This window comes from Mobula hypostoma, chromosome 3 (genome assembly GCF_963921235.1).
Source record: "Mobula hypostoma chromosome 3, sMobHyp1.1, whole genome shotgun sequence".
NCBI classification, from domain to species: domain Eukaryota; kingdom Metazoa; phylum Chordata; class Chondrichthyes; order Myliobatiformes; family Myliobatidae; genus Mobula; species Mobula hypostoma.
This window is the reverse complement of record NC_086099.1, coordinates 88,278,113-88,298,372: the sequence shown is the minus strand read 5'-3', so window position 1 is coordinate 88,298,372 and position 20,260 is coordinate 88,278,113. Positions and strand designations below refer to the sequence as shown.

At 38.0% G+C, this 20,260-nt stretch overlaps 1 protein-coding gene across 8 annotated transcripts in view; it reads right to left on the bottom strand.

Moving 5' to 3' along the window:
• The window catches only part of LOC134344115 (prominin-1-A-like), a 168,683-nt gene that overhangs the window by 31,676 nt on the left and 116,747 nt on the right, over positions 1-20,260 (bottom strand). For all 8 annotated transcript variants that reach the window (XM_063043405.1, XM_063043406.1, XM_063043408.1 and 5 more), the window contains exons 6-12: positions 18,624-18,744; positions 18,480-18,543; positions 12,438-12,527; positions 5,198-5,415; positions 4,523-4,597; positions 1,130-1,193; positions 294-453 (exon numbers count right to left, since the gene is read on the bottom strand). In XM_063043405.1, coding sequence (XP_062899475.1) covers positions 294-453; positions 1,130-1,193; positions 4,523-4,597; positions 5,198-5,415; positions 12,438-12,527; positions 18,480-18,543; positions 18,624-18,744 — 792 coding nt within the window. The remainder of the gene's footprint in view (positions 1-293; positions 454-1,129; positions 1,194-4,522; positions 4,598-5,197; positions 5,416-12,437; positions 12,528-18,479; positions 18,544-18,623; positions 18,745-20,260) is intronic.

The following is a 20,260-nucleotide window of genomic DNA, read 5'->3' as shown; positions in this document are numbered from 1 at the left end:
AGCACAGACACATTTAGAAACATGCAAAACAGGTGCAAGTTATTAAATTGACACTATGAGCACCTTACAAATAATTATGCCTAACAATTTTTAAAAATGTTGGAATGCATTAAAGGCAAACTAGAGCAATATAAAAACAGAATGCTGGAAATACCTGAAGAGAGTTTACAGTTTCAGCTTACTAATATTTTATCAGAACAGATCAAATTATCAACAATAGACATGAAAAATAAATGTTTGCTTGCCAAAATTGATGGTTGAACTGAATTCTGCTCTTGGAAAATAAAACCTACCTGTAGAAGTCGTATTTTTCCAAATATGGAAGATACTCAAGAAAATATCTCTGACCCTGATTGAGATATCCAGTAGAAGTATTGATTACATCATCAATAGCAGGCTTCTTACTGAAATCCGAAACCATTTCACCAACGTCATTGAGTACTTTCTTTACATCTGAAAGAAAGGAAAAATAATACAAATTACACATGTTCAGACATGTTCTGTCATTGCAACTACTGAATGTAATTCAAGGAACAGAATCATGAAAATGCATACAGTTATGGACAGCACATATACATTTGGCAATATACACTTAAATGTATGATAGATAAGCTAAAATATTATTTGCCAAAACAACGAAAATGAGTGCTTTATGCAAGGCTTCTACAGAATTGATGAGTTTTCAGTTTCCATTTTAAAAAGCAATTTATTGAACTGCCCAGAATATATGGTTAAATTTTCCATCTGATATAAGCAGAAGCCAACATATTCAAAAATTATACAAACTCAGTTTAAGACTCTAATATACAAAACATATGCATAACCTCTGCAAACAAGATTAGTATGGAATCAGAAAAGTGACTCTGGTGCATTGAAGACAAACACACAAAGTAAGTCACAGCCCTTATATACTATGCTTAAGATTTGCTCCAACTTACGAGGAAGTGCTTCAAAATTGAAATGATGCCATAAAAAAAAGAGAAACAGTAGAGATTAATAGGGCAAACAATTCCAACTCTTTTCATTTATATTCCACATCTTTTAATGATCTAATGGTTAATATTTTAGTTAAAGACACATTTAATGGAAAATGAAGTACACACAAGATTAAACATTTCTGTAAGTATACCTGATGAAACTGCCTTTGTTTCATTTTGAATTACTTCTGGAGTTTTATTAAAAGATGCGTGTCCCTATAAATAAATAAATACACAAACTTGGATTAACAGTACACAGTTGTGAACATTTTATTACTTTCATATAATTTAGCATCTTAAAAAAAATCCATTGCAGAGAAAGCAGTTCCCTTTTTATAACAGCTTGCCATGCTCTTTCAGTCTAGAACCCATTGCCTACAAGGGCAGTGTTTGAGATTCAAATATAATCTGAGCGAGGATATCCATGTTTTCCAAGTAAACATTTTGACACAGAAACCTATCATTCCTTATTGCAAGATCACATTCAGAAACTCCCCAACACCACAATGGCAGCACCATCACAACAAGAACTCCAGTTCTGCACTCTGACGACAATTAGCCACTAGGCACAGATTTTTGTCCTCGCCAACAAAACTCTCATCCCAGTGAAAGAATTAATAAAAGTGAACTGAACTTTTCCCAAAAAGAGCAGAAATATGCACAACTATGTGAAAAATGTAAAAACCAAATGAACAATTTTCCCCATATGCTAGCCACAATTTTTAAATCGCTGAATTTATGTTTGAGAAGGAAGAGTGAGGTTTTGTTATGAATAATTTCATGATAATTACAAAGTAAAAGTTGAAATGTTAATTAATGTTAATCACTCCTCTTGTTAATGACTAGGAGAATAACCTTTTACTATCCAAGTATTGTCATTTGTAAACCAATTTCATCAGTTTCAGCTCATTTCCTAACAGCCATCAGTTTTCAAACTACAAAATTAGCTATTACATAGCCAATCTCACTTACAATCTGCCATATTTGGTTTAAGAAAAAATTTAACATCTTAAAAAAAAAAGCACAGAATTAATGTGGGTAGCAAACTGAATGAGGAAAGATACACATTTTCCGTTCCAATTTTTACCAACATTTGCTACGTGAGGAGAGGGAAAATGGGTGCTGCAACAACCTGCACCAGAACTACCCTTAAGTTTCGCCCTGACTTAATTGCCAACTTTCTTTCCAAACCTGACCAACACAAAGATATGTCTTAAATAGTAATTTAATACAATTTAAATGTGCTCTAGTAGCCTGATAGATTAACACATTACAAAACCAAGGGTCAAACAGAACCAACAATGAATAAAGTGGAGTTCAATGCTTCTTAGTGAGAGACAGGGCACTTTCCAGAGCAGGATCAGAAATTATTGTGCAGCTGATAGTAGATAACATGAATCACACACCATAATCTTGGGGAAAACTTGTTCTCCAGACTACAAGATGATGTCTACTAGAATGTTTTTTTAACTGGAGGATTGATCTAATTATTTCTTTTAGCCACATTTTCCAGGTAAATTTTTCATATTTTGTATGTGGCTGCTAAATGTTACAAGCATAAGAAAAAATAATAACTGCAGTGATAACACCCAGGACAACTGAACAGCTAGGATTGGCTTAATCTATAACAGCACAAATATCTGAGAAGGAACTGAACATCAATGCGATTAAATTCAGTTGGAAAAGACCAGACTAATGAAGAATAAAATGTAGCTTTCTAAACAAAATATCCATTGAATTTACAAAACAAAGCATTCCAAATGTACTCAACTTTCATAGTAATATGTATGTGTATAATGTAATCACATGGAGTCAGTAAAAAGTTTTAGAGATTGAAAAGTAAAAGAGCAAGTTCCTGGTCATTCACCTGAGCTTCTATAACCTGCATTTTTCTACATCTTAGCAATTCAAAGTTAGCGATCTCCATCACTGTTATTATAACTATCTTTTTACATAGATTATGCTATTAAAGATATTGGCCAATCACCACAATAAGATTGCAGACGCAATCTCAATGGCTCTTCACGTGGCCTGAGATCACCTGGACAATACAAACACCCATGTCAGGATGTTGTTCGTTGACTACAGCTCAGTGTTTAACAACATCATTCCCACAGTCGTGATTGATATGCTACAGAACCTGAGTCTGTACCTCACTCTGCAATTGGATCCTCAACTTCCTAACCGGAAAACAACAATCTGTGCAGATTAGTGATAAAATCTCTCCTCGCTGACAATCAACACTAGTGCACCTCAGGGGTGTGTGCTTAGCCCGTTGCTCTACTCCCTCTATATACCCATGACTCTGTGGCTAGGTATAGCTCAAATGCCATTTATAAATTTGCTGATGATACAAAAATTGCTGGTAAAATCTCAGATGAAGACAAGGGCGTACAGGAGCAAGATATACCAGCTAGTTGAGTGGTGCTGCAGCAACAACCTTGTCTCAATGTCAGTAAGATGACAAGGTTGATTACAGACTTCAGGAAGGGCAAGACGAGGGAAAATGAACCAATCCTTATAGAGGGATCAGAAGTGGAGACAGTGAGCAATTTCAAGTTCCTGGGTGTCAGTATCTCTGAGGAACTAACCTATATCCCAACATATTGATGCAGCTATAAAGACGGCAAGACAGCACTATATTTCATTAAGAATTTGAAGAAATTTGGTTTGTCATGCAAAACACTTGAAAACTTCTGTAGATGTACCATGGAGAGCATTCTGACAGGCTGCACTGTCTGGTATAGGAGGGGTGGGGGAGGCTACCACACAGGACCAAAAGCAGCTACAGGAAGTTGTAAATTGGTCAGCTCCATCTTGGGTACTAGCCTCCATAGTATCCAAGACATCTTCAGGGAGCGGTGCCTCAGAAAGGTGGCGTCCATTATTAAGGACCCTCATCAACCAGGACATGCCCTTTTCTCACTGTTACCATCGGGTAGGAGATACAGAAGCCTGAAGGCACATACTCAGTGATTCAGAAACAGCTTCTTCCCCTCTGCCATCTGATTTCGAAATGCACTATTTAAAAAAATATATATTATTTCTGTTTTGCACCATTTTAATCTATTTAATATACATACTTACTGTAACTAATTTTCTTATTTTTTCTTTCTATATATCATGTATTACATTGAACTGCTGCTGCTGCGTTAACAAATTTCAAGACACAGGCCAGTGATAATAAACCTGATTCTGATTCTTTAAAAAAAAACTTTCCCCAATCAAACTGTTCCAAACTTAACCTGCCACAGATTAAAGTCAGCTGAAAATGTCATTCAGCTCCTTTATAACCAGAAACATAGTTATACACTTTTCATATTATTTGTAATGCATGATTCTTTTTCTATTTTATATAGAATTTAGCTCAGCAGTTAAACCAGAATCTCAGTCATGAAATTTATAATAAACCAATACTACACTGTGGAAGTTCAGAAATAAAAATTGAGACTAATAAGTGTACAAAATTTGAGAACTTCATACAGCAGAAAGTATTGCAGAACATTTTAAAATTACTGTTATGCAAAGAACTAAGTTGTGCTTACCTTCTGAATCAAGTCCTCAAAATTAGTTTTCAGGACATTGTTTATTCTGGCAAGTTCAGGATCCACATCTTGTAACTGAAATACAGTATTCAAAGCAAATATTTTAAACCAATAAAAGGACTAAATTTATAAAACACATTGCACTTCCTCAGTATGAAAAATAACAGTCATATACATTTTGAAGAATGATCATTAATGCCATTCAGGAAACACTAAAGCCAATTTGAATACAGTAAGCTCTCACAGATGGCAGTGTGTTAATACTAGATCACCTGATTGACCTTGGCTGATCAAGAGATAAATTTTAACCACAATATATCATTCCTTATGTTCCTTGAAAAACTGTCAAGAGATGAATATTTGAGAAAGCAGACAGACTCTAGTTCAGCATTTTATCTGAAATACAGCACTCCAGCCTGGGACAAATTCTCTGGTTTGTATCAAATCAACTTGTTGCAGAGAGCATTCTACTGATTGAACCACAGCTCAAAGGCAAAGTTTCAGGTTTGCATATTATGCTCTGGTAAATGTCCAACCAAAGAGCAACACAACCTCTCATTTTCCAAAGCAGAATTAGGAGGGCAGGAAATGGGCAAGGCAATTGAAGAGCAAATGATAACTCAAACAAGCTAGATATTGACAGGTACAGTGAAGGGAGAAAACAAAATATCCTACTTGGTTAAAGTCTGCATTTATGCTGAGAGTGTCGAGTGAATCTCTTATGTCATTACAGTGATCAACAGTTCCGGGAACTTTGCAAGCTGCATCATTCAACGTGTTGTTGAGACTTGTTTGTACATCAGTCAGGCTTGCGTGAAGATTGCTGGTTGCTTCCCCTAATGTTCGCTTGGAGATGATTACATTCTCTAAAGCTTCCTTGCTGTCTTTGATGTCTGCAGATTCAGAGTGTCAATCAAGTTATCGTACTGCACAGTAAAACATTTTATTTTCATCTGACTGGACAAATCCCACCAGTCTTTAGTGTTCCATTTTGATGTGGCTTTCAAGTTTGCTCCACCCAGATTTAGTAGGAAAATTGATCAACTTGTACCAGTTACTTCCACAAGGAAAATACTTGCAAAATTGCAGTCAGATGTTTATCAATTTGTCCAAATGCACAAATTGTAGCAAATCTACACCACTTACAGTACAGCAAAGGAACATCCTGCATAAGACTGGACCAGATACAGATAATGACTCTGCATGACATTACTGAAGAGACTAATGCAAGAATTAGTTAAGTTTTTATTTGAGTATTTAAATACATTAATGTTTAAAAACTTTCAATTAGATGTTTTTAAATAGTTTAACAATTTTACGTATGTTGTTGAATGGCAGAAAATGTGCTTTAAAACTCTGTGTCATGCCATCAGTTCAGAGTCCAACAGTGTAGCAGAATGGGCTATCATAAATATTTCTGCTTTCCCACGGGTAGGGCTTTTTGGCAGAAGTTCAGACCCTCACTGTGAGGCAATGTATAGCTCCTAACTGTACATTAATGCTGGGAGAAACATATTAACCAAGGACAAACTTGGTGCAGACATCAGTGTTGAGTATTGCTGATGTGCTACTGATCAAATACTCTGGGCCAATACTTAGTTTCAATGTGTAGAATTATTTCCAAAAATTCAAGTTACACTTTCCTTTATTCTGACATGAATATTAAGACTGCTCAGGAACATCAGCACATAACGAAGAAAGAAAGAAACACAGTGAGCCACTCAAACCCTTCTGATTGCTTTACCATTCAGAAATATCACAGCTGATCATTTTACTGTATTAGCTCCCTATTTATTGCTCACTCAGTATCTCATAAAACCTAGTAATTTCTTTTTTTTATATGTATTCAGCAACTGAACAATTCCAACCCTCTCGGGTTCCAAAAGTTCCAAAAGTTGTCATGAAAATCTTCCCACAATTCTTAGTAATCTCTGGCTCTAAATACTGCAGCAAAGAAGCAAAAAAAATCACCCTTGTATCTATCCTGTCGACAATGCTAAAATCTTCAGGTGCTGAAAAATTGAGAAAGTACTGATCATGTCAAGCCTCAGTGGAGAGAGAAAGTGAAGGTGCTTTAGTCATGGGTCATCATGAGAAGGGAACAGTGGCCACACGGAATAAAACTTGGTGTGCAAAGTACCCAGGTAGAAAATGAAGTTTCTCAAGCTTACATCAGGCATCACTGGAGCAATGAAGGAGCAAGGAGTTGGTGCTACAGCAGGGCAGAGAATTAAAGTGACAGGTAGCTGGCAGGGGGTATTCTGCAAAGCATTAGGGCGCTGCCATAGCGTAGCAGTTAACGTGACAGTATTACAGCTCGGCGTGTTCTGGAGTTCAAAGTTCAATTCTGGCACCGTCTGTAAAGAGCTTGTACGTTCTCCCCCATGAGTGCGTGGGTTTCCTCCAGGTGTTCCAGCTTCCTCCCATGGCCCAAAGACCTACCAGCTAGTAAGTTAATTGATCTAGTGATTGGGCTAGTGTTAAATAGGTGGGCAATGTGGCTTGTTAAACTACAAGGGCCTGTTCCACACTGTATCTCCAATAAATACTTATCCATCTACAAAGTAAAGAGGATCATTCCGAGACCATGGATAACTGCATACTAAGTTAGAACAGCAATATGTAAATTTTTACCTCATCTAGAATCAAGTCCTTGAATGGTGGAACAGGAAAAGGTAAAGGGCAGGTGTTGCTTTAGAGCTGCACGGTAATAGCTCCAGTGATCCAGTTTCAATACCAACCTCAGATATTGCTTGTATGGAGCCTGCATACTCTGCCTGCAATCACATGGGTTTCCGCTGTGCATTCACACTTTCTCCCACATCCCAAAGATGCAGCATCTGGCAGTATAACGGATTACTCTGAATTACTGCTAGTGTAACTGGATAACAGGAGATTCCAGGTGGTGGTGTTAAGCATGAAAGGCATGGCTACAGGGAAGTACGGGAGGGAATGGGAATTGATAGGATTGCTCTGAGAATAACATAGCTGAATAGCTTCCCTCTCTGTTGTATGGAAATATGCAAAGTTTGCCAGAGTTTCACGGCAAGTGACAGGAGGTAGAAGAGTGAACAGCCCCTTTCAGAATGCTGGGGGGGGCAGGAGAGAGAGAGGGGAAATGTGTTTCGTGATGGCACATTGTTGGAGATGGCAGAAATTATGGAAGATGATGGGTTAAAAGGAGAATTCCATCTTTGCCTGACTAAGGGAAAAGTGTAGAAGGAGAAAGTCACGAATCCTGCTAAGTAGGACAGAGGAAATGTTACATTAATGAAAAAAATATTTAAGACACTGGTGTGGGAAGTCTCATCAGTTGAGCAGATGCAATGGAAAAAGAAACCTGGCAAAATGGAAGCAGTTTGAGAAAGATAACTGAGGGCATAAAGAATTCTGGTTTCAATATCCATTTTAAAATATTAAAAAGAGCCTAAAGCTTTTAGGAAACAACTTAAAGAAATGAGAATGAGGGGCAGAACAGTATCAGGTGAAAATTTCTAGGATAGGCATCCGTTCGTCTCATGATCCATGGATTTGCGCCTTGGAAGATTTCCAGGGCGCAGGCCTGGGCAAGGTTGTATGGAAGACCAGCAGTTGCCCATGCTGCAAGTCTCCCCTCTCCACACCACCAATGTTGTCCAAGGGAAGGGCATTAGGACCCATACAGCTTGGCGCCGGTGTCGTCACAGAGCAATGTGTAATTAAGTGCCTTGCTCAAGGACACACACGCTGCCTCAGCCAAGGCTCGAACTAGCGACCTTCAAATCACTAGACGAAGGCCTTAACCACTTGGCCACGTGCCTACACTGGTGAAAATTTCTAGGATACTGGGAGGAGCAAGGCCTTGCATGGATTTGAAAAATATGTGGAGAGTTTTAAATTCATGATGTTGGAGAACAAGATTTAAATGTGACACAGCAACACAGCAAGTTATACTGCTGCCTCACAATGCCAGAGACGGTGTATCAATTTGGACCTTGGGTGCTCACTGTGTGGAATTTGTACATTCTCCCTGTAACTGTGTAGGTTTTCTCCTGGTGCTCCAGTTTCCTCCCTCATCCCATGTGTGGGTTGGTAGGTTAACTGGCCACTGTAAATTGCCCAATGGGATTGCATTAATGTAGGATCAACATGGACTTGATTGGCTAAAGGGCCTGTTTTCAAGCTGAAAAAGAGTCACTGAAAAGTACAGCACAGAAACAGGACCTTTGGCCCATCTAGTCCATGCCAAAACCATCTAAACTGCTCACTCCCATCAACCTGCTCCGGGACCACAGGCCTCCATACCCCTACCATCCATGTACCTTTCCAAACTTCAAAATCAAGCTCGCATGCACCACCTGTGCTGGCAGCTCATTCCACACTCTCATGACCCTCTGAGTGAAGCAGTTTCTCCTCATGTTCTCCTTAAACTTCTCACCTTTCACCCTTAACTCATGACCTCTGTTTGTAGTCCCACCCAACTTCAGTGGAAAAAGCTAATTCACATTCACCCTATCTAAATCCCTCATAATTTAGTAAAACTCTATCAAATCTCTTCTCAAACTTCTATGTTCCAAGGAAGAAATCCGATTCAAGCTTTCCTTTCAACTCAGCTCCTGCCAACAACATCCTTGTAATTTTTCTCTGTACTCTTTCAACCTTAATCACATTTTCCAGTAGGTAGGTGACCAAAACTGCACACAAACTGCAAAATGCCAATGATGAATGGGTAGGATGATTGTCGATGACATGTCATTGGGAAAGCAAAGTTGGAAACCAGCGAAGTATCCAAAGAGCATAAACGAGGATAAAGCAGCAGGTGGACTAAGGGTTGGAGAGTGACAATATTGTTCAGAAATAAAGAGAGCAAGAAATCTGAAGCTCAGCTATGTAATAATAGAACAGTAAAGTCACAATATGACAAACAAGAGAATATCTGCAGATGCTGGAAATCAAACCAATACAATAGGAAACGGTGAAGAAGAGGGGGCGAGGTCAATACCGGAAGTTAGAGAAATCGATGTTCATGCCATCAGGTTGGAGGCTACCCAGACAGAATACAAGGTGTTGCTCCTCCAACCTGAATGTGGCCTCATCACAGCAGTAGAGGAGGCCACAGACTGACATGTCAGAATGAGAATGAGAAGCAGAATTGAAATGGGTGGCCAGCGGGAAAGCCTCACCTGGAAGGACTGTTTGGGGCATTAAATGGTCGTGAGGGAGGAGGTGTAGGGACAGTATGATTCAACCCAAGAATATGGCTGAAGTAGGAGGTAAAGGCAATGATCCCAATCATCCGTTTTAAAGAGCCAGATCAGTTCAAATCTAATTGAACAGGCGATCAGACTAAAACCTTGGTTGAATACAACCTTTTCCTTCAGTTAAGGACACCTGCAATGGGCCACTGAGTTCCTCAGTTCACCAGGGTAGTCAGGCATCTTCACACCTTGCATCTCCCCACTGAGCTTGTACCAGGTTATATAGTTGTCCCACTGAAATCAATTGGAACAGTAGCTACTGAAGAAGTTACAGATAATTTTATCATGTTAACTTAAATACCTAATTATGTACGTGTGTGTAGAGTGAATTTTAAAAAATATTTGATGTTCAGTGTTAGAATGCTAAAGATGCACACAAATTCAATGACAAAGGATCTGCAGATATGGCCACACCATCACTAAAGCCATTGTGGGTGAGAATGGACAACTTGAATTCAGAGGGGGCCTGTGCCATGCTGTTCAGCTGAAAACCTGGTTAATAACCAAAGACTCCAACCAGAAGCAGGCTGGAATAAATAATACGCACCTTTAGCAGGCTCAGGGAGCTTACAATCAGTGGAAGATATGTCCCCAAAGTCTTTTAGTTTGAAATGAAGAAAGTTTTAGCTCACCAGAGGTGGAGCAATGCCCACATTACAAGTACAAGAGAAACAGTTTCTTTAAAAAACTTGAAGATCTGGCAGCACATTGTGACCCATACATAAAGGAACAGTACAATTATCTCGAAGGGTCTTGGCCTGAAATATCAACTGCTTATTCCCCTCCATGGATGCTACTTGCCCTCCTAAGCTCCTCCAGCACATTGCTCCAAAATCCCACCATCTGCAGCAACTCTTGAGTAGAATTATTTTTGGATCTTTGCTCAAAGAAAACACACTCGTCAACTTTATGTATGGGATGCCAACAAATATAGTTGTTTTGTGCAACCAGAAGTAATTTTCTGCCAATTTGTGCAATCTTCTATTAAAACATTTTTCAGGTTAATTTTCAGGTGTACTGTTGAGAATGTGCTGGCACTGACCTTCAGAATGCTTGAGTCATGTGTAAGATGACTGGAAAATAATCCAAATTATGAAGTACTGATATGTCACCTCTAGATGGCTACCAAGTTTCACATAATTTAACAACTAACAAGCAGTGCTCAGCATACAGGATTGAAAAAGAAAGTATTGTTTTGAATCTGAAAATTTTGGGCCATTTAACTCAGTTTTTAAAAGATCACTTTACAAAAGCTCCTTTATGTACAGCTTGCCTGATTTAAAGGCAGTCAAGCATTTGCTGAATGACGATACCAATTCCAAAGACTCAATCTGAGAATTCTGATTTAAATCAACAAATGTTGTTTAACAAGATTAATATAATACAGTTTTCACCTAAATAATACTATAATAAACTCTTGCAGACTGGTGGATTTTGTGCAGACAAATAATTTCCATGGTGATTTAATTAAATGTGTGACTACCCATAGAGTAAACTTCACAGCAAGGCCAAATACAACAATATGGATTCTGACAAAAAAAAATCAAAAAAATCATGAACAAACAAGTATACGAGACTTAAAACATCTGATGCCAAAATTACCTTTGATAGCCCTTTTCACCGTGGCTTCAATGCAAGGAAAAAAATAAAGCAAACAAATGATAACAGGAAAGTGATGGTAATAGTCGGAAAAAAGGTACATTGGTACCAGTTAAGTGTATCAGTTCCTGCTAAGTGTTGTCATGTGTCTCATCTTTTCATTATAAATTACTAAGACACTCAGATACACTCACTGTAAACTTTAAACATTACTGTGCTTAAACAAGCAAGTTAAAGCACATCCTTAGATTCCCTCCCTCGTGTACTGCTGATCCCAGTGAAAATAATATTAAGGAACAAAGCAAATGAATTGGCAAGTTTTTGACCTAGTGCTCCGGCAAACTGTTAGAAAGTGTGCCCAATAGCCAGGGACTGGGTTGGGATTAACTAAAACACTTTCTTCCCCTGTTCCCTTCCAATGTTTTAATAGACTGTCACATGCCACTTAAACTGGAATCTTTTCAAATGACTGCTAGTAGTAGTCATTGTTAGGACTGCCAAAAATTCTAACACTAGAGACCTTTATTGTTTAGTTCACTGACTTTAACTAAACAAAAAGTAAATTTCAAAGATTTGACCTCTGTCTTAAGTCACTCAATTATACATCCTTATTTAAACAATTTCACTTCTGCAAGGGATATAATGGAACTGATCAATAAGTTTTTCTCCATGTAATGGAAAGGTGGCAAGTTATAGCAATTACCTTATTAATTCAATGAAAGCATAAATATTAACAGAAAACTATCCAATAGACAATTTTCCTTAAATAAAATCATTTTCTTTGTACTGCTGCTCAATGAATACTTTTGTACATATTCTGCACAAGTACTCTAGAAGGAACAGGGAATTAGATTGATGCATATCAGAATTTAGTCTTGTATTTCCAATTTAGATTAATAATTAACACCCTACTTCATCCTGTGTTCCATCATCCTAAATTTCAATTTCAAAATCTATATTGTGTTAACTAATTGAGTATAGAATATCCTCTGCCAGTTTCGAAATATGTGCATCGTTTCCCCCACATATTGACTTGCACAATTCTGTTACCATTCAAAATATCATTGCATACAACGAACCTCTGGCCATATTGAAAGAAGCATCCAGTGCAGGAATAACATCCTTTGCAAAGCGAGCTTTTACTTTACCTCCAAGAACACTGCCAATATCTGTATGGGAGAAAGAAAGAAATATTTTTGATTAGCAAAATGCAACTGCATCCAAATATGTTTATGTTAAATTTTCTGTAGATCAGAAAGTACATTAAGAATGTTATAAATGTTTACCAATGACATGTAAATGTTAGAAAATAGTTTTGGAAAATAAAATCCTAAACATTTTCTGCACTTGTGCAAAACTAGAAATTTTCCACCAGCCATTATCTCTTCCTCAAGAGGATCAGTAATTGGAAAAGAAAAGCATCTCATTGCAGATGTCGCAAGACCTACTGAGTATCTCCAACAATTTCCAATTTCATATAAAGTTAAGGAAGAAAACAAGTATTGTAACAAGTTGAAAGCAACAATTGAGGACTTGCTTTTCATGGAAATGTCACAATAGAGGTAAAGGTAAATATTTGAAGAGAAATTACATAGAGCAAGAAAAGTCATTTTAAGATGATGTTCTCAGCAGTGGATTTGAGGAAGGAAAGCACGTAAGGCGGCCAGAAGTTTTGAAGATTTAAGTGTGGACAGAGTTCAGTATTTTCGTGAAGACCGTTAAACCATGTGTACTTGAAGACAGATAATGAGTTACCTACATGTCAGTACTATGCCAGAGATTACAGCAGATCAGAAGAAGCTGCCAATGTGCACAAAATAGAGCTCAAGGACTGAAAAGTGGCAAATATAAACACTGCTTCATACATTTTAAAGCACATTTTAAGTCGGATTATTCCTCAGTCACATACAGTATACAAGAATCCACTTCAAAAACGGAAAAGTGCTCCATTTCTCTGCTCTTTCACCACCAACTACCTTCAAAATGAATAGCAAAATGTTCTGCAAGTTTTAGGAAAGCTACTGCGACAACTTCAGAATCAAAAATGAAAACCTCAGATTCTGCAGGGATTAAAATGCCAAGGCATGAAAGAAGAGTATTTAATGACCCAAAGACAGGAAACAAAAGCACCAATGCAAATGATGGTTAAACTATGGGAAAATATCCTCACTGTGCATTGAAATCAAAAACAATTCAGACTTCCACACAAGGTTTTGCTTAACATGGAAATTAATGTTGCAGTCTATACTTCAGCACACCTCAACAGGATGCACTAGAATCTCCCCAATGGAATCAAGGGAAATTACGTAGTGAGGCAAATAAAAGTTAGGGGTGAACTCTTGCTGTAAGGTAGTCAGAAATACACTAAATGAGTGTTCAATAGCAACAAAGCCATATCAACTACTTAGCCACAAAACTAATGTAATAGAAGTGTGGATAATTCTCATACCTTCTAAATTGAAATATTTAAGTTTTTAAACCATTATAATTTCATGCTAGTCATGTCAATGTTACAATATTTAGGTAGTTCTCTACAAGACTGTTACTTTTTCCTGACTGATTACTGAAAAATGTCATCCTGCAGAAAATACAGACCCACAACTGCCTGCAAAATGTTTCTTACATGCAACCCCACTCTATGCATATCCAGTGATAATGCCATAGAGAAATTGTGATCAGTGTATTTGTAAGTTGTTGCTTAAAGAAGAGAAGAATGGGCTCAAACCCAAAGCCTGTCTGGCCTTCCTTGCCATGTACCATTGAAACGCACTGAATACTTCTCTACATATCCCTATGTCACTGTTCAAATTTTATATTCAATCCTATATCCCTCCGAGCAGCTATTCAGCAACTACCTTAATATCCACCACCCTGACAACTCAGTTGGCAAGACTTTAAAATATTGCTTAGACTCATAGGGGAATACAGCATGGGACAGCCCTGTAACACATATAGTTCTGTGTAATGTTGCAATTGCTTGGCTTATCCATAGACTGACTGTAGGATGAGAGTCTGAAGCTGAAATAACAACTCGTCAATGGCAAAACCAATCTGCTGGAGGAACACAACCACTGTGAGAAGGAAGGAATTGTTGATGCCTCAGGTTGAAACCTTGAATCAAGACCAGTGTACGGTTTCAATCTGAATCGTCAAAAATTCCTTTCCTCCCTCTGATGCTGCTTGACCCACTGAGTTGCTCTAGTGGACTGTTACTCCAGTTTCTAGAATCTGCAAACTTGTGTCAGAAAGACCATCTGGCTTGTACTGTGGAGTGCACAAGAACTGCTGCTACTGCTTATGACAAAGGTTTTGATAGCACTGCAATCTGAAAGGCTAGATTAAAGTCTTCAGATAGGATGGAAGATACTATGGATTCGGACATTAGACGAGGAGCCTTGAAGGAGTGAAATACAATTCTCCATTACAGTTACAATTTGCAAATGTACAAGACAGTGGTTTGAAACAACTTTAATTATTAAAGAATATTTGAAAGGTTGTGAATATTTCAATATCAATAACAAGATGTTAGTTAGACCAAAAGTCTTTGTGCTGTGTCTAGAACACTTCCTGTCTGAAGGATGAAAGATCATTTTCATCAAATATTGTCAAATAGTTAAATTCCAGTTTTAAGGCTACTAAAATTAATAATTATGAACAGAAACAAGATCACAATTTTCAAATATTCAAAATATCTCAATACAGTATTGCATTATGCACAATTAAAATTAAATATGCATGTTAGTTTGTCAATGCCTCCCTGATTTAAAGTGACCATTTATTCAATTAACTTCATGAGAAGGATGCCAGGAATCCAAATGAAGTGGTTGATTGCTAAAACAACTGGAAAAGGGCAAGTTCCTGCTAAAAATTACAAGAACCTTTTTGGAAATTTAAGATCGGCTGCAAGCACCCTGATGAAGGGCTTCAGCCCAAAGCATCACATGCTTAATCCTCTCCATAGATGCTACCTGACTTACTGAGTTCCTCCAGCATTTAGCATGTGTTGCTGAAGAGAATTATGGAATCACTTGGGCTTGAAGTGTTTTTTTTACCCCTGAAATACAGGAACAGAGCATTGAGAGTAGACTAACAATTATCCTTCAGTTGACGTTCCTGCCCTAAAGCAATTTAAACAAAAATAGGTCATTATTTTTAAATGATGGATCTCTTTGAAGTCTTATAATATTAATTTTGTAATATTAATATGTATGAAATAAAGCAAATTATAACCATTTAAAATTCAATAAACCTTAATAATAATACTTCACCTGGCAATGCTGCCCTCTGTACATTTGTAATATTATACGTTTTTATGTAACTCAAATGATCAGATTAGTTTTGAAATAGAAAGTCATTTGCTCCAGAGAGTCCATGTTGTTTGACAAAGCAATTCCATTTTCTGCCAAGTTTTTCCTCATCCTTTTCTTCCTGTATTCCCATTGTTTCCCCAGATTCCAACACTTATGTGCACAGTAGACACAATATAAAGTGGCTATTTAACCTCATAACCCACACATCTCTGGAATATGGGAGCAAACCAGACCATATGGAGGAAACCCACTGGGGCACAGGAAGAATATGCAAAAAGGTATCACTGAAGGTCAGTATTTAATTCAGATCATTGGAGCTCTGAAGCAAAAGTTCTACTAGCTATGCTACCCTCAGCAATGATTTTCTCCCCACCCCCCACTACCAATACTCAATTTAGATAGATTAGGGATAACTTGAGAGGAATTTCAAAAAGAGTGTTATAGGCATGTAGTACCCTTATACATACAGTGTAATGGCAAAAAAACAATTTCAAATCTCTTGACATCTTAAAAGGAAGCCTGAGAAGTGAAAACAACTTCTGGGTCAATAGAATAGAGTCAAAAGTAACATCAAACTAACAGAAGCAACAGACACAATTAAATGATCAAGAAGAAAATGCAAATAGTAAAATAGCTTCATAGTGATTTAGTGTGTGTTTACAGGATGCTCCTACTGGCTACACTGCTAAAAATGCAATCTAGATAGCTGAAAGATTTGCATATATTGTACCACCCATCAATACAGTAAAGGCATTCTTATAATTTGATAGAAATCTGTGTTGTATTAAATTTAGTAAAATACTCGATTAATGTCTTGAACAGTACAAAATTACAACTGTGAACTTGCAGCATGTAGTGCATATGTACAAAGGAAACACTGTAGGTTTGTTAATGTTGAATGTTTGCAGATAGCAGCTGAATTCTTTTAGTCTCAGGCACCATTAACATGAGAATGCCCATTAATGACAATGTCTGTTGGTCACTTTAAGAAAGAATCCTCAACCTAGCTCTCTATGCCTGTCAAAATGGCTTGATGGATTCATTTTTGGATTTGCACCTATTGCTTATATGTAATATTAATGCTCTTTTTAAGCTAAATAAATGTGACGTCAAGACATTGATGGACTGATAGATAAGGGGTGACCATTAAAATGTCTAATTGATTTATAAGGGAATGCTGAACATAGTGTTAATAAACACAAGCTGTCAGAATGAAAGAAACCTGGTTGAGTTAATGGCTGGCACGAGAACAAAATTTCAGAGTTTTTCTGTCTGTGCATCTCTCTAAACTTACGGAACTTGTTTATTGGGGTACCTTCCACTCGGTTCTTTGGACTTCACCTAGACTGGGAAATCACAACTGGTGCCAAGGACCCAGGGTGATTTCACAAGCGAGCTGGAATTCGAGTTCCCCTGACAACAGCAACAATCAAGTGGTGACTAACAACTGTGAGCCCTGAAACCCTTATGAAACTCTTTGTGACTTACTGCATAGTAAATGTGTGGTTTTGTGTGCTTTCTGTTTTTATGATAACAAATTAGGCTCACATCTCCACTGCCAACCTTCTGCAGGGGTGATTCATGTCATGACTCCATGGTCCCCTCCTACCTCAACATTCCTGCAGTATTAGGCAATACAAGTTTCCCTATACCTCTACACTCACCACCATCCAGGAGGCAGATACTTGTATGTACCTCCTCTATCTAACCTCATCCATTTCATCTGAATCTCTCAATGAGACCTCCTCTACAATTACAAGACCAAGCATAGACAGATAACTATTTTGCAGAGGACCTGTGCTGTCTGCAAAGACCATTTAAGCTTTCTAGTGCATGCCATTTCAATTCCCCTACCCATTCCCATACAACCCATCTGCCCTTGGCCTTTACCACTGCCACGGGGTATCCAAATGGGAACACCTTATACTCCACATGGGTACCCCACAGGCCAATGGTACAAACATTGAATTTTCCAATTTTATATAACCCACACCTCATGTTTCTTTTCCGCCTCCCATTTACCCATTCTTGATTCATTTCTATCTGTCACCTAATTCCACATGTCCGCCACTCATTCGCCTATCTGCATAGATTTCTTTTCTCTTCTCATCTCATGCCCTTCCCCCATCGAGATCCATCATTCCCCGCCTCACCAAGTTCTGCCCATCACCTAGCCATCCAGACTGCCCCCTTCCCCTCACATCTACAGCGGCTTTTTCCCCTCTACACTCCCAATTGTGTGGCAGGTATCCCCTTAAACTCCAGTGTAAAGTCTCTTCACCAACCAAAAGAAACAAATAGCATCAACTAGAAACATTTGGAATTGGGCGAAGGGTTGAAAGCTTTTGTTTTTAAGAAAGTGTTTGTTTCTTCCAAAGAGAAAGTTTATATAACAACTCTTACTCTTCATGCACAAGATCATTTAGAATATTTTTTTTACTTTCTTTAGCATGACAAAACATAAATCATGAAAAGAATAAATATTTACCCCACCTCTAATACACAAACTTCCTTACAAGCACAAAAACATAACTGCTGGAAGAAGTCAGCGATCAAATGTTTGAGGCAGAGAAATGGTTAATATTTCAGATCAAACTTGCATTAGACCATCCACATGCATCCTCAAATGCCGCCTGATCTTATTTCCTCCAGCAGTTTGTTTTCTGCTTCAGATTACAGCATCTGCCATCTAATATCTTCCTTTGCAGGATCTTGCCTAACTACCCCGCTCATTGATTGATTTACTTGATGAATAATAATTCATAAGCAAATGCTTATGCAAGAAAACCAAATGAAAACAGAATTACTTACTATTAAGATCAGAGAATGCTCTGTTCTTGGTTGTGTCATACTGTTGGGTGATGTAATTTATTTGCTGAAAGAAAAATAATTGATTACTTGCTAAAATTCATCTCGTGAAATCATTAGTCTATATTCAACCAAAACTTTTCTTACAATTGGTGCTTGATTGAGCAAGGTATGCAGGTCCTGAAAGTTGCTGTTGACCAACTTCTTTACTTCTTTAATTTGGTTGGTAAGATTCTGATTTGCTGCAAACATGCACAGGGTCCCTGCCCTAGTTGTAGTATAAAAAAAAGTTATTTTAAAAAAAGAAATTAAATGTTTGCAGAGATTGTTATGTCAAAATCAATTACACTGCATAAATTACCAAAGCATCAAAATCTATTGAATGATTTTCAAGTCTATCAATAAGGTTCATAGTGATTAAAATCTGAATTTCACTGCAGGACTGAACTGAATTGATTTGACTACTTCTTACATCCTTCACATACATGAGAAGGGAAAATCTTTACGTCTCAGTCTGAACGTGCAAATTATAGTAATTTGTAATAAATAGTACGTACAATAAGATATAAAACAGAACAGCCAATTTAGCTTAGAAATATAATTATGTCAGCATAAATTAATCAGTCTGATGGCCTGGTGGAAGAAGCTGTCCTGGAGCCTATTGGTCCTGGCTTTTATGCTGTGGTACTGTTTCCTGGATGGCAGCAGCTGGAACAGTTTGTGGTTGGGGTGACTCAGGTCCCCAATGATCCTTCGGGTCCTTTTCACGCACCTGTCACTGTGTGTCCTGAATAGTGGGAAGTTCACATCCACAGATGCGCTGGGCTGTCCGCACCACTCTCTGCAGAGTCCTGCGATTGAGGGAAGTACAGTTCCCATACCAGGCAGTGATACAGCCAGTCAGGATACTCTCAATTGTGCCCCTGTAGAAAGTTCTTCGGATTTGGGGACTCATGCCAAACTTCAACCGTCTGACATGAAAGAAGCACTGTTGTGCTTTTTTCACCACACAGCAGATATGTACAGACCAAGTGAGGTCCTCGGTGATGTGTATACTGAGGAACTTAAAGCTGTTCACTCTCTCAACCCCAGATCCATTGATGTTAATAGGGGTCAGCCTGTCTCCATTCCTCCTGTAAGTCCACAACCAGCTCCTTTGTTTTTGCGACACTGAGGGAGAGCTTGTTTTGTTGACACCACTGTGTCAGGGTGATGACTTCTTCTCTGTAGGCTGCCTCGTTATTATTGAGATAAGGCTAATCAATGTAGTGTCATCTGCAAATTTAATTAGCAGATTGGAGCTGCGGGTGGTGACACAGTTATGGGTATACAGAGTAAGGTGGGGGAGGGGGCTTAAGACACAGTCCAGTATTGAGGGTCAGAGGTGAGGGAGCCCACTCTTGCCATCTGTCGGCAATCCGACAGGAAGTTCAGGATCCAGCTGTACAAGGCAGGATGAGTATTTAATTTCTACATTATTTAAGCTTTTAAAACCCACTAGTATTTTGAAAAGCTGAAAAAGAAATTTAAAATATTAATCATTTCACAATTTTAAAAGCAAGGGTAATTTTGCTCACATTTTGTGTGCCATTTTCATGAAACATAAGCGGCTTACTCAAAATCAAAGCTGTTCAGTCAAGTGTCAGGAATGAAGGATCATATAGTATGGAACCAGGGATCATGGTCTGAAAATGAGGGTTTGGCATGCAGGGCAAATGAGAATAAAGTTCTTCTTTTTTGAGATTTGGGTGTGAAATAGGTATTATCCCTGAAAGTACCTGTTG